Source organism: Phoenix dactylifera, chromosome 3, assembly GCF_051530095.1.
Source record: "Phoenix dactylifera cultivar Ajwa chromosome 3, Ajwa_hap1_PhDact_Kaust_v1.1, whole genome shotgun sequence".
NCBI lineage: Eukaryota > Viridiplantae > Streptophyta > Magnoliopsida > Arecales > Arecaceae > Phoenix > Phoenix dactylifera.
This window is the reverse complement of record NC_143192.1, coordinates 33,948,367-33,973,812: the sequence shown is the minus strand read 5'-3', so window position 1 is coordinate 33,973,812 and position 25,446 is coordinate 33,948,367. Positions and strand designations below refer to the sequence as shown.

General features: G+C 36.7%; 3 protein-coding genes across 4 annotated transcripts; 1 reads left to right on the top strand and 2 right to left on the bottom strand.

The window, feature by feature from the left end:
* Positions 1 to 1,130: 1,130 nt before the first annotated feature.
* Positions 1,131 to 13,256, bottom strand: LOC103714180 (uncharacterized). 2 transcript variants are annotated; one of them, XM_039123675.3, is made up of 4 exons: positions 13,157 to 13,256; positions 11,853 to 12,069; positions 2,395 to 2,487; positions 1,131 to 1,855 (listed from the first exon to the last, which is right to left on the bottom strand). In XM_039123675.3, the coding sequence occupies exons 2-4, from the start codon at positions 11,954 to 11,956 to the stop codon at positions 1,324 to 1,326; spliced, it is 729 nt and encodes a 242-aa protein (XP_038979603.1). In that variant the 5' UTR covers positions 11,957 to 12,069; positions 13,157 to 13,256; the 3' UTR covers positions 1,131 to 1,323. The 2 variants fall into 2 exon arrangements, with proteins under 2 accessions (XP_038979603.1, XP_088574198.1); XM_088718072.2 differs by lacking the exon at positions 2,395 to 2,487.
* Positions 13,257 to 13,417: 161 nt separating this feature from the next.
* Positions 13,418 to 14,713, top strand: LOC103699189 (replication factor-A carboxy-terminal domain protein). Its single transcript, XM_089929582.1, has 3 exons — positions 13,418 to 13,742; positions 13,819 to 14,087; positions 14,248 to 14,713. The coding sequence occupies exons 1-3, from the start codon at positions 13,524 to 13,526 to the stop codon at positions 14,366 to 14,368; spliced, it is 609 nt and encodes a 202-aa protein (XP_089785708.1). The 5' UTR covers positions 13,418 to 13,523; the 3' UTR covers positions 14,369 to 14,713.
* Positions 14,600 to 20,177, bottom strand: LOC103714138 (serine carboxypeptidase-like). The gene is made up of 9 exons (XM_039123672.3): positions 19,585 to 20,177; positions 19,221 to 19,389; positions 17,856 to 17,975; positions 16,507 to 16,650; positions 16,270 to 16,420; positions 15,671 to 15,759; positions 15,324 to 15,582; positions 15,045 to 15,178; positions 14,600 to 14,860 (listed from the first exon to the last, which is right to left on the bottom strand). Exons 1-9 carry the CDS (start codon positions 19,890 to 19,892, stop codon positions 14,756 to 14,758), a joined length of 1,479 nt encoding a protein of 492 aa, XP_038979600.3. The 5' UTR covers positions 19,893 to 20,177; the 3' UTR covers positions 14,600 to 14,755.
* Between the last annotated feature and the right edge of the window lie 5,269 nt (positions 20,178 to 25,446).

Sequence of the window (25,446 nt, the reverse complement as noted above, 5' to 3'; positions counted from 1 at the left end):
TCATCATCCATTGGTGGGCCATATGAAAGGCAGTCCTTAAGCATCGCTCATCTGAGTTTTGGCGCTGCAATGGTTTTGGAGGATGTTTCTGTTTCTTCTAGGCAGTCTTTCTTCTAGGCAGTCTTTAGATATAGTCGTCTGTCTCCTTGCTTTTTGGTTACTGGACTGCTTACAAAATGAACATCCAATGGTACTTTGTTCAAGTGCCAATTTCTTTTTCTTTTTCTTTTTTTTTTAACACGAGTTTTTCTTTTTAATCAGACAGTTGTTGTAATAAAAGTTTTTAGTACTGTTTCCTCGTGTTGCTAAGCTGTCTTCCTCCTTTTAATCAGACAGTTGTTGTAATAAAAGTTTTTAGTACTGTTTCCCATGTTGGTAAGCTGTCTTCCTCCTTGTAATTAGACAGTTGTTGTAATTAAAGTTTTTAGTACTATTTCCTCATGTTGGTAAGCTGTCTTCCCCCTACTTTTAATTAGACAGTTGTTGTAATGAAATCATTAATAACCTTACGACAATCCTCCCTTTAAATGCGTGGAATTCATGCTAAGGTAATTCTCCCAACACCCATCAGTTGCTACGGCTCCTTAAAACTACATTTTTGATTCTATGAACAAGCATAAGTCACACTTTCTGAACCAGCAAAAATAACAAACTATTTGTCCCTTGGATATGTTCGAATGCTTTCCTCCCCAGTTTGGATGTGCTATCAGTAAAATATCATGCTAAACATATTAATTTTGTAATTAAATCAGGTTGAAGGACCGATAAGCATTGCCAATTAGGAAAGCTTTGTCCAAAAAATATTGCCTTAGAAAACATTGAATTTGGTATACAAAACTTGATGTCACCTGAATAATCTGCCTAAGATCTTCTACCAACCTTCAGGAAACCTAGAGCTGTGAGAAGCTGCTTTTGGAACAAGGATGGTGCATAACAATAGAAATCATTAGGTTGCAAATGTGCCTCCTGGTTTTATATTCTCAAATCAGCAGTTGCTTCTGTAGCAGAATAGCAGTTGAACCAGTCATTAGATAGAAAAGACAATAGTACCATATCTGGAAGCAACACCTGTAGAGCAACCCGGAATCCCAAAGACAGCCAAATTGTTTCCAGGTGAAAAACCAGTCAAATTAGAACAAGAGAAATACACCATAAACTTTAATTATTAACTGTTACAGGTCTAGAACGATGCCTCCGGTGAATCCAAATTCATTCAAATGACAAAAGATGACCAAACAAATAAACTCAAAATGCAGTTCATCTAATATTTTATCAAAAGTTCAGATGTAGAGCTCCATAGCATCAATTTAAGCTGCCCACCATTTAGTACCTCCGAGGGCCACGGATCAGGAACCTCCCAGATGGACACTCATACGCCAAGTGACCCCTTCCACCACAATTGTGACAGATCATTAAAGGACCCATGCAGTCCCTGCTCATATGGCCTAGTTGGTTGCAACTCCGGCACACCACATCCCTGTATCCTGCACGAAGCCCGCCACCCCTTTCACCAAGAACCTCCGCCTTCGGACACTGCCTGGCCACATGCCCAGCAACATTACACAGGTTGCACACAGGCTCATTTTGGCAGTCACGAGCCAGGTGCCCAGTCTTCCTGCAGTTGTTGCAAGCCTTCTCGTTAGGGCAGTTGGCAGCAATATGTCCTTGCTTGTAGCAATTGTTGCAGAGCCTTAAATCACCCGGCGGCAGCTGGGGAGCACTACAGTCCCTCGCAAGATGACCCACCTTGCCACATGCATGGCAAATACCCTCATTCGGGCACTTGCTTGCCGTGTGGCCAGGCTCTTTGCAGTTCCAACACAGAGCCTTTGTCGTGCATTCTGCCGCTATGTGCCTGATTAAAGGGATTATGCAGTAATATATATATAGAACCAATGAAAATCAAGGATAAAGTATCGCTCCTTTGCAAATAAAATTATTCATGTAAGAATGTATCCGAAAAAAATGAAGATTTGGCAAGCATAACAAGCTAGCAAAATGTTCTTCTGAACGACAACCGGAAAGACTAGAGGATGTAATTACAGCTAATTTGCAGTTCAAAAGCAACCAGATGTAATTCATGATTCACGTTAAACTGCAAAAACAAATGCCAAAACCCATTCAAACTTATTATTACCATCAAATAGTGTATTTTATCATGGGAAGTTGGAAACTGCATTGGGATTATGACTGACATTCGTTTAATTTTATGATGAATTGATGCAATGTAAATGAACAAAGATGTGAGAAATATGTACACTGCCAGTCTACCGTAAAATCCACAAGTAAACAACCAAGTACTTGCAAACTCCAAGCCACAAGCCTAGAAAGACCATGATTTATGCTAATGTCGCTTAAATAGATAGTAGATGCATACTATATTCTGATTCTTACCCAGGAAGGCCACAATTATTGCAGACAGCCACATTTGAGCAATCCCTAGCATAATGTCCAGGTCGCTTGCAATTCTTGCACAGATCAAGACGCCTATAAACAAACAGAAAGTGACAATTGTTTAAATATCGAAACAATCTCTCTCTCTCTCTCTCTCTCTCTCTCTCTCTCTATTGACTGATAATTTTTTATTTTAAAAATAACATCACTATATGGCTACATGCATCCAGGACCATCCACAAGTAGTCAATAAACAGATGTCCGTTGAAAGTAATAACAAGGTCAACATGTAAGGTAATCATATCTTCTGCTCTTATTGCCAGAATTGGGAGAAGATGTGGGAGCAGGTGCAGGTGCAGGTGCAAGTGCAGGTGCAGGTGCGAGGAAGAAAATTAAAAAAACATTTTAAGAAAATACTTATAAAGAAGGCACGAGTTCAAGTTTCCAAGGAGTTCCCAAAGTATCTATATTGCCCTCGGTCTAAGTTTCCAGCTACTAAACTTCTGCTACGTTAGTAATCAAATCCATGTTATTAACTAAAATGCAACTAACACATCAATAGAGTAATTTGCCATATCAACCAAAAAAGCAATAATAGATGCAAAACATAACATATTCACATAGCTCATTCTTGGGATAAAGGTAATTCATCTAGGCAAGATACAACCAGAAAAATCAAGGTTAGAAAAACCCATTAGCAATCTTGAAAACTTCATCCAATAACTCTTTCAGATACCTTCCTCAACATCCAGTACAGGTTTATATGTATTCCCAGCTTTATCTGTCAACACAAATCACAAACAGCCTCATTAGAGCTGCATTTGATTTTATGAAGCATGACCAAATCTGTTCCCCATCTCAGTAACTTCATCTACATGCAATTTCTAGTCTTCCTAATCCTAAATTCAAAGTCCAAGTCAACCTACTTTTTTTTGCTTCTCTTTGCTTCTTATTTTTAATGGTAGGATCCTCTTAATTCCTCAAGTTGTAGGATGCTTGCAGACACTGCCATCTTACTTTTTCTAACCAGCAAATGGAGAACAAACAATGCTCTAGAAGTGCAAATCCATTATCTCCATCAAGTGGCATGCACACGCACAATTCTTATCCTTAATGGGAGGGCCCTCTTTACAACAAAAACTGATGTTTTTTACTTTGTAACCAGCAAATGAAAATCAAACAATGCTCTAGAAGTGCATATCTATTGCCTCCACCAAGCCACAAACATCCACATGCACATTCATGATCTGAGACTTGCATGTTTACACACATTTACAGAAATATCAAAAAAAATTATGATCTATGGAGAAAGACATTTAGAGACAAGAAAGGAAAAGAAAGGAAAAATGTCACCTGTTCCTCAAAATAAAGGAATCAAATATTACTTTTAGAAATCTTTGGCTTTGACAGCAACATTTCGTGTTTAGTCGTTTTTGTTCAGGTGGATTCAAAGACATGTAAGTAATGCACGACATTCTATGGGGGTGCATTTAAGTTAAGTAGATTAACTTATTCCTCAAAAGACTCAAGTAATATAGGGGAATTATGCTTTGACACAAAACAGTAGCCAAGAAGAGAGATATTTATGAAGCTTTTTCTTAATTAGGGGGAATAAGTGGGTAGGTGGATTCAAATCATACCAGAACCAGTTTGTACCTGACGAATAATTACACTAAAAACTTAAGCAGTTCATGCCAAACACTGTCAGTCATGCGTCAGTATGGTATGCACCTCAAACCTTCCCATGCTGACATGCAAAGGCAGAACCAAGGATGGCCATGCCCCCCAAGATTTACAATATCCTCTTAAGCAGTCTCAAAAAAAATTCACTCCTCCGCACCCCCCACCCCCTTCAAAATTCTCTGCACGCCCTTCCTTATTTCCATATCTATAGATATTAAGATCCCTAAATTTTTAAGCTGCTGAGTTATCACATAATTAGTTATTTGATGTCCATCTTTTATGCTCGTTTTTTATTATTATCCCACCTACGTGACTCCCATCAGGCCCATGCCTGTCCCTACTGAATATCCTCGTAATGGTAAGTCAATTAAATATGAGCATATGGGGAAACCTATAGATGCAAGGATTGTATCATATCTTAACAATCTAAATGCTGACGGTGGGGATGGGAATGATATTATGGAAGCCACCTCTTTGGTGAGCCTCCAAAATATATATTTGATATGATATTGCAGGGAAATCAAGTAAAATTTCAACCCGTATTATGAACTAAACCAAAATAAAAAAGGGCAAGAAGACAGAGTATGAGGATGGAGATTTTTAGATTAGCATCAAAGAGATATATTATTCTCATTTAGGAGCTTACTTTCTATTTATTGCTACAAAAACAGCTATTACAATTATTAATATTACTATGTTTATTAATCATTGAGATCCATATCATAATTAAGTTATTTGCTTGTCCTCTTTTAAGGAAACATCCATACACATCATATATTCCTTTTTATGCAGCATATATTTATATATATTCAAAATTTTCTGGTGTTTCCTTATGATAAAACATTTAGTCAATCATTATAAAGTTTCAAAAGTTTTGTTGTTTAAAAATTAATACTTCTAGATAAGTAGGCTTTTTTAATCTTTTAATATCCCCCCATAAAACCAAAAAAAGGGGCAAAAAAATCTGGTTTCTTCCTTGATGACAAGCGCCATGAACTGGCCCATAGGGCCCTCCAAAGCACGTGCTCTACCTTGGCATTCTTTTTTTTTTGGGGGGGGGGGGGGGGGGGGGGGGGCAGATTTCTTTAGTTTTATATAGACCTCTTAAGCTGGTTAGTAGCCGGTTTTGTGCAGATAACAATAGATTAACAGTAGCCTATATCATCCCAGTAATTTAGAATTGTAGATTTATTACTGTTATTTTTTTTGATTCTATTACTTTTTTATTTTCTTGCCTAATATGCCCTTGATCTTTTAAATGCCATTTCAGTTGGCTCCCCATTTCAACTTAGCTTAGTTCGCTTTTGAAGCATACAATGGATTTAGGCTTTCACCTTACAAGCACTTGGACAACGACACGCAGATGGATATACAAGGTCAGATTGGTCTATTAGATATGCGACCCAATAAAAAGATGGAAATCAACATGACTCTGCTATGTGATCTCCATATAAGTATATCATGCACAAGAAATCAAAAATATTATTTAAGTATATTATGCACAAGAACTCAAAATATCAACTTTATGGTAACTTACTACTAAAATTCAGGAAGACATAGCATGGTGCATGTTATTTAAAGATAGTATAGGTATGATTGATGAAAAAAGAACCAGATTAAATATTAAATTGGATATATGGAAGAAAGCTTTAAAGACGAGAGATTAAAACTTAGTAGAACTAAAAAGAGTATATGTAAATTTAGTGAGAATGGAAATGAAGATGAGGTCCCAATTAAGACTGATAGATAAGAGATACCGTAGAGTGATTGAATCAAATATACAAAATAATAGAATTAGAGCTAGTTGGATGAAGTGGAGAGATGCATTCGCAGTACTATGTGATTGATGCATACCTTGGAGACCCAAGGAAAGATTTACAATGCAGTTTAATGTGCACAAAATTATATGGCCCAACGTCGGAGAATAATGAGGGTTTAGGAAAACAAGTTGAAGGTAGAAAACATAAGAATGTGTTGTAAAAATAGAAAGAATTGGTTGAGAAATGTATATAGTAGGTGAGATGCACGAGTTGCACAAATTAAGAATACAGTGATGGAAAAACTGATTCATATGATAAAGGCACATAAAACAAGGATCTCAAGGGGCTCCAAGAAGAAGTGGTATTTTAATCTGTGTTGAAAGTTAGAAGAAAAGGAGGGAAAGACATTACTGATATAATATAGATGAAGGTTATGAGAAAAGACAGAGGCGCCATATATAGCATCAAAGGTTGCCTAAATATGAATACTTGAAGGACGATATATAAACCAAGCCCAAATTGTTAGGGTTATGGCATCTTATTCAAGAACCTATTTGAATCTTTATACAAAGTTTAGATCTTTACTATCTAAAATAACTTAGAGAAGTTCATACACATGATTATATAAAGGTTCAATTAGTCCAGGAAAAAGATTGTCTCCATATAGCACCACCATATGAGTTTCATACAATATAACTATATAATCCAAAAGACACATTACAAGTTGCCCATTTTTTGGACTCACTTAAATCACTCCCCTTAACAAGATCTTTATCACTAAGGTTATATTATACACATAATTGTCAAGTAGACCTAGGCAATTGTAGCAAATAGAATAAGCTACAACCTTGGTGATTTCCCGGGCAATAGACAAAGGCATCTAAGCTCTCTTCAATTCAAAAGTTTCATTTATATCAACATGTTTTTGTACTATTCCAATAACTTAATATTTTAGCATAACTTGAGGTACAAATGACAAAGATAAACAAATTAAAAAGACTTCAGGTAATATATTCAATATTTAAAAATTAACTCAACTCATATATGTACGCACGCGCGCGCCCCCCGCACCCACACACATATATAATAGGGCTAGCATACCGTTGCTGTCTTATTCTCAGGTAATAAATATAGTTGTCCATCTTGCTAGAGACTACAGAGATGGTTGAGGGTCTTTAATGGAAAACCATTCATTGTAATATTTAATACTTAAGTTTGCCTACTCTTTTTAATACAATCAGATTTTTCCTCGGGGTTCAATCAATTATGTTTTTCCCTTATAAGCAACAATATGTCATCCATAAAAGAATATCTACAATAAAAGATTATATAGGTAGTAAATATCCATATCTGTGTTTATGTCTCTCTCTCCCTCTCTCTCTCTATATATAAATATACCTATTTTGAGGAAAATTTGTGTGCATCTGTATGTATGTGTATACATCACATACATACACATGTTATACATACACATAAAAGCTGATAATTGGGCTTGCTCTTTAAGCCAACAACAATGTAGAAAAAGGACACTAAAGACTGGATATAAATAGTATTCTGCATGTGTAACTTCCAATTGTACCCGTTCATGCAAGGGGTATTTATGTAATATTTGCTTCAAATCCTCCATCAGACATTTTCTTTGTGGTATATCTTAACTGGCTGATAATTTTTATTTTGGGATATATTAACTCCATTTTCTTTTACCGTAGTAGTGCTTCAGATTTCTCGCCTCATATATAAATGCATAAGACAATACTAAATTTGTGATTCCAACATTGCACTTTTACATTTCTTTTACTTCTATTAGTTTCCAATTATATTATATTTTTATTTAGGATCTCATTTTCGAAATTACATAGCTCCATGGAGAATTGTTGTTTAAAGAATTTCAAAAAATCTATTTCAACAACCAATTTCTGAAGTTTTTTTTTTCTAATTTTGTTAGCATTATCATATACGATTAGAACATATTTCATAGTTATAAATGTTTTTCACTTTAGAATCCCTGCAAAATATATAAGCTCAATATTCTCACCAGGACTATGAATTGCACTTCTATAATTCCGGAGACTATGTCTCATTGAAGAGTAAGAGTGTGTTTTGTGTTGCTTCTGCTTCATAAAAAGAGAATAACAAGCCAGAAGCTAGATTTTCTAGCTTTTCTTTAAAGAGCTTTTTTGACATTTTCTTCTTATAGAATCAGTTTTTAGGCTATACATTAAACACTTACTCCTTTTGGGGGAAGCGTTTTTTTTTTTTTGCTTAAGGAAGTCACAAAACCACATCTTAAGTATACCAAACATGCCTTAAGAAAAAGTAAAATAAGAAAGTTAATGCTGGTTGGAATAGTTATTGCACAATTTATTCATTTTTTTGTGGCTACAATTTTTGGAGTAATTTTAGGTTGAGGGAAGGTTCATGCCAGAAATAGTTAATAAAGTATTCAATATCATGCTTTTAACAGACTGTATGTTTAATTCTTCAGAAAATTGTTCTATTTCTGAAACTAGTGAAGAATTTGCTTCCAATGGACTGTATGTTTAATTTATGACATTAGATTTTGAGACTAAAATAATTCAAATTTTAAGGTTTGCCTTATATCTTAATACTTCATGGTTTTCACTTTCAAGTTATGCATGAATACTGTGGCTCACATGGCACAAGACATTTTTTATTATTTTGCCAAAGAAAAAGCAAACTCAAATGGGATATTGAAACTGTGTAGTATAACAACTTAGTTGACAATAATCAAATATGAATGAGTTCAGATGTGTGACCATGTTCAAATATAAAGTCATAAATATTAGCCAAAAAATACATATCTTGAAAAATGATTATCAAAAAAATAAAGTTGAAAGCTTAAAGAACAAAAAAAAAGAAAGCAAGATGGAAATAAGCATGAACATAATCCTAAATAACAAAAATTCCTGAATTTTTACGTTGCAGCTACATAGATATGAGAGGATATTAATAACTAACAGAAATCAAAGTACAATAGGGTACTACTAATAAGACAGGGAAAAGCCATTGAAAATATGACACCAGCACAAAATGATGGAATTCCTTCAATTATTACTCTATAAGGAGTCATCCAAATAACAATGAAATAGGATCTCCAATAAAACAATTACGAATATAATTACAAAAAGTTAATAAAAGTAAAAGGAAAATACAATACAATATCACAAACACGGCCGCAGTAACCACAAGAGATGAAGAATATGAAGTATAAATCATAAATTTTCTAGGTAAAAGGTATGTTTGAACATGATAATAAAATACAAAAAGAACACAAGTTAAAGGTTCAATCCACTATGTTCAATAAGCTACCAACATAGAACAGAGCGCATCTTCAGAAGCTTCTACATTATGGTGGCATTAAAGAGAACCTAATTACATGCCTCAAAAAGTGATATAGCATAGGCTGAAATAAGGACCCAACAGAACTGTTATGCAACAATCATAAACATAAGTTATGCACAAACTTGATCATGCTCAGGTTTCTGCATGCAGTCAAATCATATTGAACTCAGACAGCCGTCATATAAATTTCATTCCTCTTTATTAGGCTCCAAATTATGAATAAGCTAATTAGACTTTTTAAGACAAGTCGTAGGACCTCATCAACTAGGAGAGGGCCTGTTTGAGGGTTGATCTATACAAGTAGACTTAATCTTTGCTTAATATATGTGTAAGCAAACCATTCAAGAGAAGTTATGTTTCAGCAAGTTGATAATATTTGGAACATTTAATATGACAACAAAAAAAACATATGCACATAGTCTGCCCATCACTTAGAGTGTTATGCTGGATCACATCATCCATCATTTTGATATAGAGATTGACCACTAGTAATTTGATGCTTCCACAAAAATACCTCAAGATACATATGTTGCACTCTGAAAGTCTTGAGATCAAAATTTACACAACGGCCAAGGAGGAGGCAAGGATATGTATAGCAAGAAGAGGAGGAGAAACAAAGGTTGAAGTAAGAGAAAACAATTGAGAGACTTGAGCTGTTTGCCTGAATTTCTTATTTTTTCTCAACTGCGGTGTTTACCTTTGTAATGGATATCTGTTTTTTTGTTCCTTCATTTTTATTTTTTCGGCCCAATGCAGCTAAAGGAAGACAATGCACTGTTTCTTTTAGTATGTCATTAAGGTATTATTCAAAGACAAATTGTCACTTTTCCTTGTTGTTAAGTAGATGTCCAGCAGAAACATGTTTCCAATTAAAGTGTCATTTCATAGGAAGCCATGAAGGCTTCATGTCTGACTCTGACATGGTCCAGCTAACGTACACCAGATTGGTGCATGAGGTCTGCATATCCTACGCATGTAGGAAAAATTGTCTGCATACACATAAAGCCCTCATGAAGTCAGTGATGCATTAAATACATGCAGGACATGCAATATGGCATTTGTGTGCATATATTAAGCGTGTATGAAAAATTGTCTCCATCCAAACTGAACCACATAAAACCCTCATGAAGTAGGATATGCATTAGATACATGCAGGGCACATGAATCAAGGGGTTTTGATGAGGTCGAGTTGCATGTAGGAAGTTACATTGTTGTTAAAAAACTTATGATCCATGATATACATATACATACATACATACATACATACATACATACATACATATATATATATATATATATATATATATATATATATATATATATATATATATATATATATATATATATAGACAATGATCCTAGACATTCTAGAACTCACTTTGGATCAGGATTAGTAAGGAAATAAGATCCAGATCTGTATTGTACATGATATAATCCCTTGGATCATAAGATCTAACTTGATCATGTTATTTAAATATGGAATCTTATGGAACTGGAACTATACCACTTTCAGAATCATCTTGAATAAGCTTGACCATTTTTACATCATAGGATCCCTTGGATCATAATATCTAACTTGATCTTGTTCTTTATTTAGATAAAATCATGTGGAACTATATGGCTTTTAGAATTGCTTATTCATCTCTAATAAGCTTGACCATATAAAATTAGCAGACTCATTGCAGTTTTTGATCTAAAAGTCAAGAAACAGGAAAATATGGCAGTAGGAGCAATAGGCAAATTGTCATACTTTTAGATACATTTTTAAAAATCTAATTCTTTTTTCGTGAAAATATTCTGCCTAAAAGGACTATTGGGTTGATAGGTTGTGCTATGCATGGGTTTCTAATTTTAGAAGCTAGACTGCTTACATGTATGGCCTCTTATTCTTCACTCATCTCCTTTATAGCTTACTCATTTTCAATTTTTAATTTATTTTATATTTATATAATTTTGTAGAAATTGAAAAAAAAAAAAAAATCTTATGAGCAGAAATTCAATCCATGATCCCATCAAATCTAAACCCTTCTGTGATTTATGATTCGATACCAATCATGACAACACTAGCTGGCTAGTACATATGCATTTTGGTTTAGCTGCTAATTGGTGCATGTAAGACATTTGGCATTGATTAAAAATAGCATACAAAAAATAATCATGTATTTCTTCGACATGGTTCATTTGTAGCAACATACAGAACTTTGAATGAATGAGTCTTATTTTCAATTTTTCACTCTCTAAAAAGTAAAAAAATACATAAAGGGAATCTAGCATAAAGGGCCTGAGAGGAATCCTTTCCATTGCAATACAACATGGGCATCTTTGATCCCCTGGGGGACAAATAATTCAGCATATAAATTATTTTTCAGAAAGTTCTCAACATTTATGCAGCATGAAATGCATTTCAGACTGAAATAGCAATTGCTTTATATAGAACTGCAAATCAGGACGTTAAAGTCCAAAAGAAGTATAAAGGGCAACATACAGTTGAAACATAAAAATATACTGAAATCTGCAATACAAGGCCTAAGATGCATTTAACAAATAGGTGTGTCATGTGTCGAATAAATGATATCACAGATTCCTATGATACTCATCTGGTCTCATAATAAGAGCCAAGAAAGAATGAGGACATGTAAAATGAATAAAGACCTGGAACCTCGGCGAATATCTCTCCTGTATGGCGCATCACGATACGAGGAACGTTCAGTGCGGATCCTGCGGTCTCTTGGAGGGCTGCTGCTGCTTTGACTCATCTTCAATCTTTCTCCTCAACACAACTGGCTGCCACCAATCTGCACGGCCACCAAGAAAACCGCCAACACTACCACTACAACCGCCGCTACAACCACCACCAACACATTCCTCCCTGTCCACAACAAAACCAGATATCCAAGCCACCTCCATGAGTCCAAATCAAACCACCAATTCTTTCCTTCCAAAAAAGAAACAACCCAAATTCCAACACTAAACACAAGCTGCACCAAATAAAGTTACCAAATTCTCCAATCCAGATTACTATTACACCCTTCCCCACAAATCCATTAACTTTTAAACCTGTGGCTTCAACTACTCTACTTCAGTCAGTCAAACAGCGAAACAAGACCCATTCCACATGAAAAATATACCAAATACCAATACAAAACCAACCTCCTCCACTACCAGACATTCATACATCCGACACTTCAAATTTAAGCAGAGTCGTGGATCACATATTTTTGACCCAATATGGTATCAACATCTGAACAAAGCAATAAAAGGAACAAACCTCAAAAAACTCAAGCAAAAAGACAAACAGAAAAGGTAGAAAAAAAATCATCCAGCATGCATATATTCAAAGTAAGCATGCTTTCTGTTGTTAATGCACATTATTATACAATTATCGCATATACAATAAAATAGTAAACCAATTTAGAAGGTGAGGAAAAACCGCCTCAAAAGACAAAAGAATAAAAATTAGAAAAGAAGCAAATTTTCTTGTCCAAACATTCTATCCAAAATTCAATTTGGCAAGCGCACCGTGTTGAAATTTGAGATCCAAGACGGAAAACAAAAGGGTTTTTTACCGGCAGAAGAAAAGGGTCGATAGAAGAATCTAGTTTAGTGTGCCAAAAAATGACCAAATTCTGAAAAAAAATTGACAACAAGAGAAACGAATCTAAAGCAGCAGTAAACCTAAAAATGAAGCACGAATGTCAGAAACAAATTGTCCCCGCCCCTCTCCTTCTCTCCATTTCTTCAATCCATTTACAGATCTCAACGGCACCACTAATCAAAACAATCCGAGCACCAATCTCCATAAACAGGTAAAGAATTAGCAACAAACGCTCATCGATTTACCGAAAACAAGAGAAAAGGAAGAAACTTTTTATGATCCACGCAACACAACCCCTCCGATCTCCCTCCCCCCATTTCTCGCGAGAAAATTAACGTAGTATTGTTTGCGATATACCGACCTCGACTTTGGCGCCCGCTAGGGTTTCACTGCTTCCCTCTCGCCTTCGATTCTCCCACGGCGAGCTTTACCCCTAGACTAGACTTAATTAAAACAGGGGGAAAAGAATACTTATCTCCCCACACTTTACGCCACGGTCCGGGCCCAGAAATAACACGTTTCCCGTTTCTCATCTCATCGACGATTTCCGTTTCCCTTTTGGGTTCCCGGGCCGGGTTCCTCTGAAACCAATCCCCATCACGTGATCTGGGAGCGTCTCCAATACTTTCTGGGAAATTCCTCAAAATCCCTCTTTTTTTCTCTCCCACGGCGCTCTCTCCCTCCCTTTTACGAGTTCCTTCCAAAAAAAATCCCAATTAATTCCACCGATGGAGGCCGGGCGGCGGAAGGCGGCGGTGGAGGCGTGGACGCCACCCTACTGCACGGTGGTGGGCGTGGACACGAGCTGCGGCTTCTGGTACCGCGCCTGCTCCAACTGCGAGAGGACCCTCCCCGACGACCCTCGCAACCCCAATTCCAACCCTACCTGCCGCCTCTGCAGCCAGAAAACCTTCGCCGCTCCCTCCAAGCGCCTCTACCGCCTCCTCGTAATCACCAATCCTCCTCTGAAAAAGGTCTCGTTTTTTCTACTTATCTAAGTTGCTGGCTTTCTTCTATATATAGGTGTCGATTGCGACGGTGGATAAGGTGATGGTGGTGGTGTGCTTCGACCGGGCGGCGCGAGTTCTGATGGGGTGCTCCGCCGACGAGTTCGTGGACTTCTGTAGGGCCCACCCCTTGGCGGCGGAGAAGGCGGCGGAGATGCTGGAGGGGGAGATGTGCCGGATGACGCTGGCTCCCTCCAAGAAGGGCAATGCCGAGCACCTCCGCGTGGCCGCCGTGGAGCCGCTCCGGACTGGGTTCCGACCGGTCATCGAGACGCTGAGGAAAATGTACGGCGCCGGTACTTCAAAGACCAAATCTTGATAACTATTTTTCCTGCTATGGCTGTTTTGTTCTCTGCAAACGAAAGCGGCTTTGTTACACTAGGCATTTTTCAGGAGACTCTTCTTCTTCTTCTTCTTCTATACCTCGCTTCCTTTCATGAATTAGGACTCGCACAATACTATTTGTCCAAGAGAAAGGCTCAGGCAAGAACATGGGGATGTATTTTGGAATTATGCATGATGATGTAATGGTTGGAGGCTTGCATGAAATATTTGGTGCAATGTGATAGTTACAGTCGAAGCACAAGTTGTAGATTGGTTACAGCCGGGTTGGGTGACCACGAACCGAGAATGGCGAAGAACAAGGCTTCTCTCAGTTCGAATCTGAAGTGCCATCACATTCAAAGAACTAACGGTAAATCCAATTAAACTTCTGTTTTTCTATTCGATCATCAACAAATCCGAATGATCTTAGCGCATGATACTTAACAAATATATGTTATCTTTGATGCTTGTACTAGGTAATAGAAAGCTTTTCGCTCGGTTACTATGCAGCAAGAAATTGCATGCAAAGACATTACTGTTATTTAGTCACCCAAAAAAAAAAGAAGATATTATTATTGTTGCTTCAATTTCCACAATCCACATGAAGAGGCCCAAGTTGTATTTACTAATTACATTTCAGCAAGTTCCAGAAGATTCCCTTGAATCCACCTCTTCAACATCTCCAGAGCAGCCTTAGGTTGATCCATTGGGACCATGTGACCTGCATCATGAACCTGTTGCAAATGATGCAGAAAATTAGGCTCCATGAGTTCCATCATCGAACTAAATCCATATTGAAAATTAAGGAAAAAAGGCCTTCCTTGCTTGCTTTCGTTAGAGGCTTAACATATGCTGGGTGGGGAAATTCACCATAGTAATGGTTGGACAAGAACAAGAGATCAAAGAGAACAAATGTACCTTCAGGAAACTGAGAGGCCCATGACTCTTCAAAACACCTGCTTCTTTACCGTCCACGGTAAACGATTGTTCTGGTGACGACACAAAATTTGGCTGGCCAGACCACTCCATGGAGTGAACCCATCTCGAGTTACCTGCGCAAAGGAGGCAGGATATGTTATATGTTAATGTGTGTCATTTTCACAATATCAAGATTTGATGAATGTTACTATTTAAAAAAAAGCTAAAAAAACCAAACAAACAAGTTAAGGATGCAAAATATGATTAGTGCATGCTCACCGAGCCAGTTGCATATGAGATCATACTCCCCAGCATAAACAAGCAGCTTGATGCCATCCTCAAGAAGAGCAGGAATTCCCACTTCCAAATTTCTCATCCAATCCGTAAGCATGGCCTGGTACACAGTTGGGCTGCAAGAAACAAATTCAATATCTCCAACTCCAAGGGACTCTCTAACAGACTTCAGGTTAAGGAACTTTTCCATGTTTGAAAAATCATAGCAGAGGCTCCCTTCGCACTGCTTCCTAATGTCATAATACTACAAAATTCCAGAGTACAAAGTTAGTGAGACTCCAGTATCATATGCCACGCAAGAAACAAAAGAAATAACAGCCATATGTCCTTACATTTGTATTTCCTGCTATTTTCATGATTGAATTGAATATGGTATTGCAAACCAAATAGGAGGCTAGGCAAGATACCGTCCCTGATGTACCTGAAACATGACGTTCGTGTTATCAGTATCATTACCCATTCAACAAATTTCATGGTAATAAAAGCCTGAGACACGTTGAATGTGCTTGAGAAGGTACTAATGATTGTATATATTAGCAGAGAAGTAGGAGAGTTGACAGTCGAGCACGATAGCAAGTGCACACGCATTGTCTCAAAGGCAGAATAAGAAATGTTACTAAAGATATATAGAAAAAAAGAAAACAAAGGACAGTGACCTCCCATTATTTTCATTTTCCCCTTTTTTTTGGTTGAAATTCATTTTCCCCTTCAGGAGGTGATTCCCAGGTGAAAATGCTAATATGAAAGAAGTCAATGATGAGAACATGGGAATTAGTGCAACTTATAAACGTGGAAACAATGGAAGAATCTACAATATTCCCAGTAATGTGTGACTGTGGGTACTATTGAATAATTTAATATGCTTTCACTAGTAAATAAAAGAAAAACAATGATTGAAATGTTGACTATGAAGGTTGGAATATCAGATTACCGCAAAGTTTGATGGCATATTCACATGTTGGATAATACTTGTTGATTCTTTTGTAGTCTGATTCTTTGATTATTCCATTATCCAATGCATAATCAGTGTATGCTTTATACTGGATTGCTGGATCAGTAAGTCCATTGCCAATGGCAAAGCCCTGCACGACCAAAATCAAACTAAGTCCAGAAGATATAGTACAAGTCATAATTTGGACTATAAATCAAGAGCTGTGAAAAAATATACCTTCAAATGTATGTGAATGCCCTCTTTCGCTTTGTTTCCTTGGTGAACCCTGCTTGCAAAAGCTGGAATGTAGTGCCCAGCATATGATTCTCCAGTTATGTAAAAATCATTATTTGCATATTCCGGGTGCTCAGCAAAAAAGGCCTGAGAATATAAGAAAAAAGACAGAACCCCCTCATGAGAATTAGGCACTCCTACCCTTCAAAAAAGAGAATTAGGCACTCCTACCCTTCAAAAAAGAGAATTAGGCACTCCCATTCAGAGACTCTAGTACAACAGGAGGTACAAGTGGAACGAATCTAATCAGAGCGAAAAACAAAAGATGACTGTTTTATTGCAAAGTTGAAAGAAACCTTATTAGAGACACTTTGACATGGTGAGTGGGAGGAAACTGCAGGCCAGATTGAAATTGCATTTCTAGACATTTTTATCTATGTTCTCATTTTTCTTCAATATAGTGCTGGGATTTACAGTCAAGTCTTGCCTCATCGATTTTCTGGGCAAGAAATATGAAAAACAAGCATGACAAAACACCAGCACATACTGTAATTTGATTAATATTTCAATTCTACCGAAAAAGATGATCAAATCATAAAAACAAAGAATAATTGACTGTGAGATAACATTTACATTTAAAGCTCAAAGAGATGCAGAATCAAATTCATAAGTCATGAAATTAAGTAAGCTCCGGCCTTCCTTTCCTCAAAGAAAAAGGATGGGATGTCACGAAGAAAATTGACTTGAATTCATATAATTCATTCAAAGAGTCAGATAAGCTTTACAAAAAATATACGTAAGGAAACCAAAGGCAAAGACAGCACTTACCATCTATTAGATCTTCTTTATAAACAATTTGAAATCTCAATGCCAGTAAATTAATTTAAGCAATGTTTCAAGTTTGACTCACTCTGCTACCAATTTACAGATATTAATCACTATATATTTGGATACCAAAAATATATGCAACACAGCTTGTCACAGTAGCAAAAAAGCAGGGGATGGTGAGAAAACTTACTAAACAAGGAGAACAAAATGCTAAAAGAAAAATAAGATACGTACAAATAGCAAAATACTAGTTTTACATAAAAAATTTGAGAAATATTTGTCAAACATCAACACTTTGACCATAAATTTATAAATAAATGTTTTGTCAGGAAAATTCATGATTGAATGAGAAAATGTGGCTTTATATCAGAAGTTCTGAGAGTATTTTTTTAGTTAACAAGGATAATTTTAGTGTATTGATAGCACTTTCCCATATAACATTGGTGGTTGTCAATAACAGATAAGATGAAATGGTTCAAACACGACTCAGAATAATCATAATGTATTATAGAAATATTGGGTACCTGCAGAAAATCATACAGGTCATCGCTAACACCGCTTTCATCATGACGAATGTCACGGCTATCTGTACTATAGCTAAAACCAGTTCCGGTAGGCTGATCAACATATAAAAGGTTTGATGCCTGCAGAATTCACAGAGAAAAGAAAAAAGAATTATATTTTGTTTATTGACAATTGTACAAGAGAAAAAGAAATCATCCAGCAAAAAAGCATTGTATAGTTTCATCTGGATTAGATAATTATAAATAACTTTTAAAGAAAGGAAGATGTGCAAATGCACTTCCAGGTTTCGTAATTGTATTGAAAGCTAAATTTAGACAATTCTGTTCTAAATTTGCAGAAATTCCATGAGATAGCAGAATGTTAAAGTAGTTGAAAGCTGGACGCATGGTTGATGCAATGGATACTTGTAATGGCTAATTCAAGTACCTAAAATTCAACTGACATGTGTTTACCACTAAGATTAGATACTACACACAACACTACACACAACACACAACACACACACACACACACACACAGATATATATATATATATATATATATATATATAGATATATATATATATATATATGCTTAGATAAGGAGTTAACACAAAGACTTTTATGTAGCAAGAAGCATTACAACGCTACTCTGTGCGCGCGCGCGCGCGCGCACGCACGCACGCACGCACGCAGATATATATATATATATATATATATATATATATATATATATATATATATATATATATATATATATATATATATATATATATATGCTTAGATAAGGAGTTAACACAAAGACTTTTATGTAGCAAGAAGCATTACAACGCTACTCTATGCGCAACAGAAGATGTGTTACAGTCAATACGCAGAATGCAAAAAATTTAAATTTTTGTCATAGGATGTTTCAGCCCTGCCTGTGGCCGTAATTATACAATCCTTCCACTTCATATAATTTTGGCCAAAACCGAGAAAACATACTTAGAAGACATGCATGATAGACTACCTTTATATAATCAATTTTATGTGATCCTAATCCGATTGGTTCTTATCTAAGACTGAGCTTTGAGAAGAAAACATAAAAATTAACGCATCTTTTTGAAAAATAGTGTTGCACGTCTACAAATTCACTACTTGGCATTATTAAAGTATGTGCATTAACGTTTTGATGAAGCATCAGAGCATGTAACTCTATGTGCATCGATGAAATAGCAAATAAGAAGATGGAATTGCAAAGATATGGAAAAAGCATCCGATCTCCTAGAAAGAAACTTTAAATTTTCTACCGATACTAAGTTCAAGCTGCTGCTGTTGCCCTACCAAGGTAATCACACCATACAATGAAAAAAAAAAGAACATTTTAAATTTTATTATAACTTATACCTGGTCCCAACCAAATTCATTCCATGCGAGCGACATATTGTCAGCAATAGTAAACGGCCCATTTTCATAGAAAACGGCCAATTCACTGCTGCAGCCGGGCCCTCCCGTCAACCAAATAACAACCGGGTCCTTCTTGCTGTGCCTCGACTCAAAGAACAGGTAGAACATCCTACAATAAGCACCCAATCCCTCAGTCAAATTGCATGCAAAAACGGAGCAGCATGAACACGAATCGCGAAACCCTAGTTGCAGAACCGTGCGAGTTTCTCATCAAAACACAAACTTCTCGATCCCCATTACCCAATTACCATCCAAATTACCCACAAGACCAGGAAATCAGGGGAAGGAGGAAAAGGGGCCTCACCGGGCGTCGTGGCTGTGGGGGAGGCGATAGTAGCCGGCATGGTGACCGAGGTCATCGCCGGAGAGTCCGGCGAGGTTGAACCGGCGCTCGACGATCCCCTTCGCCGGTGCATCGGCGGCGGAACCGACGGACTCAGGGGAGGGGTCCTTGGGGAGGAGATTGAGGGATCGGATGAGCTTCTCGGCTTGGGCGGAGGGGAAGGTCGCCGACGAGGGGAGGCGGAGGTCGTCGGGGATCAAGACGGCGGAGGAGAAGGGGGAGAAGTGGAGGAGCGCAGAGAAGAAGAGAACGAGAGAGAGGTTTCCCATTGTTTTTACTAGAATTAGAGGAAGAGGAAAGGAGAGAAGAAGGGAACGCGGTTACAGGAGAAGGGAACGAGGGGTTTATATCTAAAGTCGGGGAGAGGAGGACAGAGAGAAGGGGAGTGGAATTCAATGAACCGAGAAACATGACGTGAGAGAGAGAGGGGAGGAGGAAAGATCGGTTGGAGTAGAGGGTAAAGCGAATGGTTGCGTGCAAGGGAGATTTTAAGGAGATATTTGTTGCGGCTACTTTTTCTCTCTTGATGAACTTTTGTGCCACCTCTACGGGGCGTTTGGCATGGAGTAATCTCACAGATTCAAAAGTAATATGGATAGGGATGATGAGATCACTACATTTAATTATACCACGATAATTTTATGTAGCAGTAATTCTAAATCATCTCCACTTCTCAAATCACCGTCCAATCCGGTGATAGAATATCCGTCCTTGAAGTCGGAGATCCAAGATCACTCCAAGGCAGTGATCCAAAGACAAAATGTGGACTGATTGGTTATACCCCTATTCGATTTTGATGAGCTCAAAGTATTTGAGTATATTTCAAGTTGTACTAATGAATTCAATCTAGTGTTTCAGGCAAATATATGTGAATTTATCTTTTAAGAGCATCGAGCTTTTGTTCAAGGTCATTTGGCTAAGTGTTGAACTCAATTAAGCCAAAGTCTGAAGCTCGAGTCGACTCCGGAAGATTGCGAGTCGACTCTAAGTGTTTCAGAGGTTCTGGCACAAGCTCAAGTCGACTCCGGTACACTATGAGTCGACTTCGACTAAGAACAGACAGAAGGACAGAAAGATGATTTTCAGACCCTGTCACCGAGTCGACTCCGACGATTTCGAGCGGACTCCGATGCTTGCCGAGTCGACTCCCGACGGTTCCGAGTCGACTCCAAGGAGTAACAGACAGAAAGATAGAGTAGTGTTTTCTAGACCTTGTTACCGAGTCGACTCCAGAAAAATTCGAGTCGATTCCAGAAGGATTCGAGTCGACTCCAACGTTTGGCGAGTCGACTCCTAAACATGCAAGAGTCGACTCTCAGAGGAAAGCAGAATGAAAGGCAGAAAATCAAACAAAGTGACTCTGTGAACGAGTCGACTCCGAGAATACGAGAGTCGACCCCAAGTTAGCCGAGTCGACCCCAACAAAGTGCGAGTCGACTCCGAGGCAGTTCAACTCGAAAGACAGAGGATCAGTTTTCAGGCTCTGAGAGCCGAGTCGACTCCGAGAGCCGAGTCGACTCCAAGATAATCCGAGTCGACTCCGAGGCAGTTCAACTCGAAAGACAGAGGATCAGTTTTCGGGCTCTGAGAGCCGAGTCGACTCCAAGATGATCCGAGTCGACTCGAGAAAGAAATGCAGAAAAATAGATCTCTGGAATCCTGAGAACGAGTCGTCTCCAAAATGCCAAGTCATCTCCAGATCTTGGCGAGTCGACTCCAGGTTTGGCCCGAGTCGACTCCAGGACGGGACCGCACTTTAATTTAAATCCTGAATAGTGGGCGAGTCGTCTCCAGTAAAGCATGAGTCGACTCCAGCAACAGACGAGTCGACTCCAGATCGAGCAAGTTGACTCCGACCCCAACGGATACATTGTCAGCAAATGCATACTGTGCAGAACGGCCACAAATCAGTGTCTAACGGCTATTTTTCAAAAGGAACTGTTTAAATAGCCAGAGTGACAGTAGTAGACATCAAGAGAGTTACTCCATCTGTGCATTAAGTGTTTTCCAACTACCAAGAGTCTATAGAGAGAAATGACAAGCAAAAGAAGGAAGAAACGCATTTAATACATTCCTAGAAGTCTTTCCTTCGCATTCAAGGCTCTTCCTCTGACATCAGATCTTTAGTGCACTCAAAGAGGAGACTCAGAGTTCGAGAAGCCCTTTCTTCCTCTTCCAAAATCTGTTTGAGGGCTTCTAACTTTACTCTATTTATATTGATTCATATTTGCTTGTTAAGAAGCTTTCCTTGTATCTTTTCTCAAACTATTTTCTTGATTCAATCAGGAGATTGAATCAAGGGTTGTAAGGTTTGTTGGTGAGCCGAAGTTAAAACCAACGGTGTAAGGGTTCGATTGTGATCCCGGAAAAACAATTGGGTAGTTCTAGTCGGTGAGCCTGTGAAAACCGACCGAATTCGTTGTGATCTCGCGAAAACAACAAGTTGGGTTGTGAACATGTAAAATAACTGGCTGTAATCCAAGGGATTATAGTGAACTCCCAAGTGAAGCTTGGGGAGTGGACATAGGAGCAAGGGTTAGCTCCGAACCACTATAAACTGATTTGTATTTGTATTGGCTGCTGTCCTCTCTCTCTCTCTCTCTCTTCATTCACTTCATCTAGTAACTTAACTAATTTGCTTGCATTAGATTTAGTTAATTACTAATCATAGTTTTTAATTGGTCGAGAATTAATCCAAACCCAATTCACCCCCTCTCTTGGGTTGTCTTCTTGGGAAACACAAAAATATCCCTCAATTTAGCAGAAAAATTGATATATCAATATACCATCAATATATTATGTCAACGTTATATATATATATATAAAATATTATGTTGATATTATATATTATATTAATGATATATTATATTATAATATATTACTAATCATCATATTATCATATTATTATTGAAGGATAATTTTAAATTATAGTAGAAATATATTATTATATTTTATATTTATATAATGAAAATATTTAATATATTACTCCTATTTACCTTATTTTTCTAATCAAAATAATTATTAGTATTAAAAATTATTATAAGTATAAATAAAAATATTAATTCTATAATGAAAAATAACATATTTTTATAAGATTAATAATTTATAGGAGCAATAAATATATTTTTATAGAATATATTAATAATTAATATATTGATAAATATATTAATATTTTATTATAATATATTTTATATGATTAATAAATATATGATAAGGGATACTAAAAGTAGAATATGTGACAAAATTATGGAGCTATTATAGATATGAGCATATTAACTTACATTTTTGATTCATGAGAATTAAAAACACATAAAAAATTTATCTAAGATATATTAGGAGTATTTGTGGTATTATGTGGTCGGTGATCTTGGATCTCCGTACCATACCAAACAAATTATTCATGGATACCCAGGCATTTTTAATTATTAGACCATGACCTACCAAACATATTGATCTTAGATCACTGGAGATCAAATCACTCTAAGATTTGCACAATTAGGAAGAGCTGAGATATGTTGCATTTCTTTAATCATGTGCACTTGGAGTAAAATAAAGATCTCACTCGCTCATCTATTAATTGAATTTATGTTGATGTGTTTAGATGCTTATTAGCACATAAGTAGAGTCATGTGATCAAATTATGGATATAGTCATGCAATCAAATTATGGATATAATAAGATGTAAGGTTAATTAGATGTGCCAGGTCCTTATATTTGCAGAAATTCCTCATCTATTTTTTTTTGTTTCTGCATAGATCACTCTTTTCTTTCTTGGAATGACCCATCCATAATTTTCGGTGTTTACCTTTTTTTGGTGAAATTCAGTGTTTACCTTTGACTCTACCAATATACTCCAATGATTCAATATAAAAATATATAATCCAACACATATTAGATATTTATGTCCGGTTCTAGAAATATGTGCACTCATATAAAAGTTTGTATATTCATTATCAAAATATATGCAATTTTTCTCTATGCAAACATATAAGTAGAGTGTATCCTTTGGAATTAGGGACATTGATTTGCTTTCTATAAAGCTTGTTCAGTCCCTCTAATACTGAGATTACTAGTGATAAATAAAAAGTACAATAATTTTCTTTATTTTGGGCCTTATTTGTCCATTCTTGCTTTTTCCGATCTTGTCATTAGGAGTAAATGACGATTAGCTGAGGCTATCATGGTGGAGTACTCTCTGATGGAACTGACACTTCGCTTCGATGCCATATTATCGTCTCCTATTCCTAAAAGGGTAATGAGTTTAAGTTGTGTGGCAAACTATTCGCTTTTCTTTAGAGGGTGGGCCTTTCTTCCCTACTCCCTCGATCTTAATTAACTCCCATCCGCTAACATATTCTATGTAACCATATTGTGGCACATCGATAAAACTAGTTAAATATCTTGATCCGACATCTCTGGATGAGCGGACCATGGCCAAAATCCTGAACTATTGAAATAGAAAAAAAATCAATAAAAAGGTTTCTTGATAATCATATAAATTGACCAATGTTCTGGAAGAGTAGGAGGAAAAAAATGAGGAAAAATCAATGGAAGATCATTAATTCGTTTATGAAAAGCCAAACATATGGTAATTTATACTGATAACGAGCATAATACCAATTCTATTATTAATATGAATAACACCAATAATAATTATCGAACGGAAGAGGTGGCTTTAATATGCTATTCACAACAACCGGATAAAACAATACAAAAATTTTGAACCAAGCCATCCCTGCATCATAAATTAAGCATCATTTGATAATATCACTCTTTGATATCAACATCCTTGGAAAAATTTAACATTTAGTTTGTATTGGAAAGAGCTACACTTACAAAAAATTTTAAGGATATTAATACAAAAGGATAATAAAATCATTTTATATCTAAAATAATTATTCTGTAATACCGTCAGCTTAAAGACCTGAAGGGTGTTCATGCAAAAAATAGGATAATTTAAGAGGTACATGTATGAATAATGATTTTTGAAAAGTAAATATATAATAAACTATATGTGCAAGGGTATTACTTCTATAAAATTTCTAAGCCCGATGCTACCAATATTTATGCTATCAAGACGGCTCCCAAAAATTGCTGCCATGTGTAAATTGGAATTCGGAAATCAAATCGCTCTTGAAACATCTCTCATACATAGAGAGCAAAAATTTATATTAACTTTTGTCACGCAAACTTTGCTTGATAATGCGTTCATCTTTGTTCTTCTAAAAAACAAAGATTTTTTTTTCTCCAGACAGGATTTTACCATAAAGATTATCAAATTCATAGAAAAAGGCATCTTTGTTTTTTATTAAATTGCTCGTTTGGGACTGATTGTTAGACCGCCAGGGACTGATTGGGGATCAAAGCCTCACCTTAGAAGATACTGCAAGGCTGCTACTGTTGGGTTGGCAATATCTGGATGCATGTTTATGGAGAGAAACAGCAGTCCTCCGAACCAAGAAGCCAACACAATGAAAACTTTAAAGAAGGCTGAAAACCTATCTTGCTCTTGGACGAACTTGTTCCCTTCTGGCTTTCAACATATTCTATCAGGCCATGAAAAGATTTGAGTGATTTGCATTCCCCTGTAATCTGCAGTGTAGTGAAAGCCGTTCCTTGTTTTGGCACATCTCCTTAAGAGATGATCCTTGTATTACCTTCAAGAACCTTTCTCCTCCCTTTCTTAAAAAATGATTGGACAATTATACCCATGCTCTTATGACTACTAATAAGAATATTTTAAAGTGCCTATCAACTATCGACCTATATTATGCATATCTATGCATCCACTGTAAAAAAATATGTTCATAGACTCATGAAAAT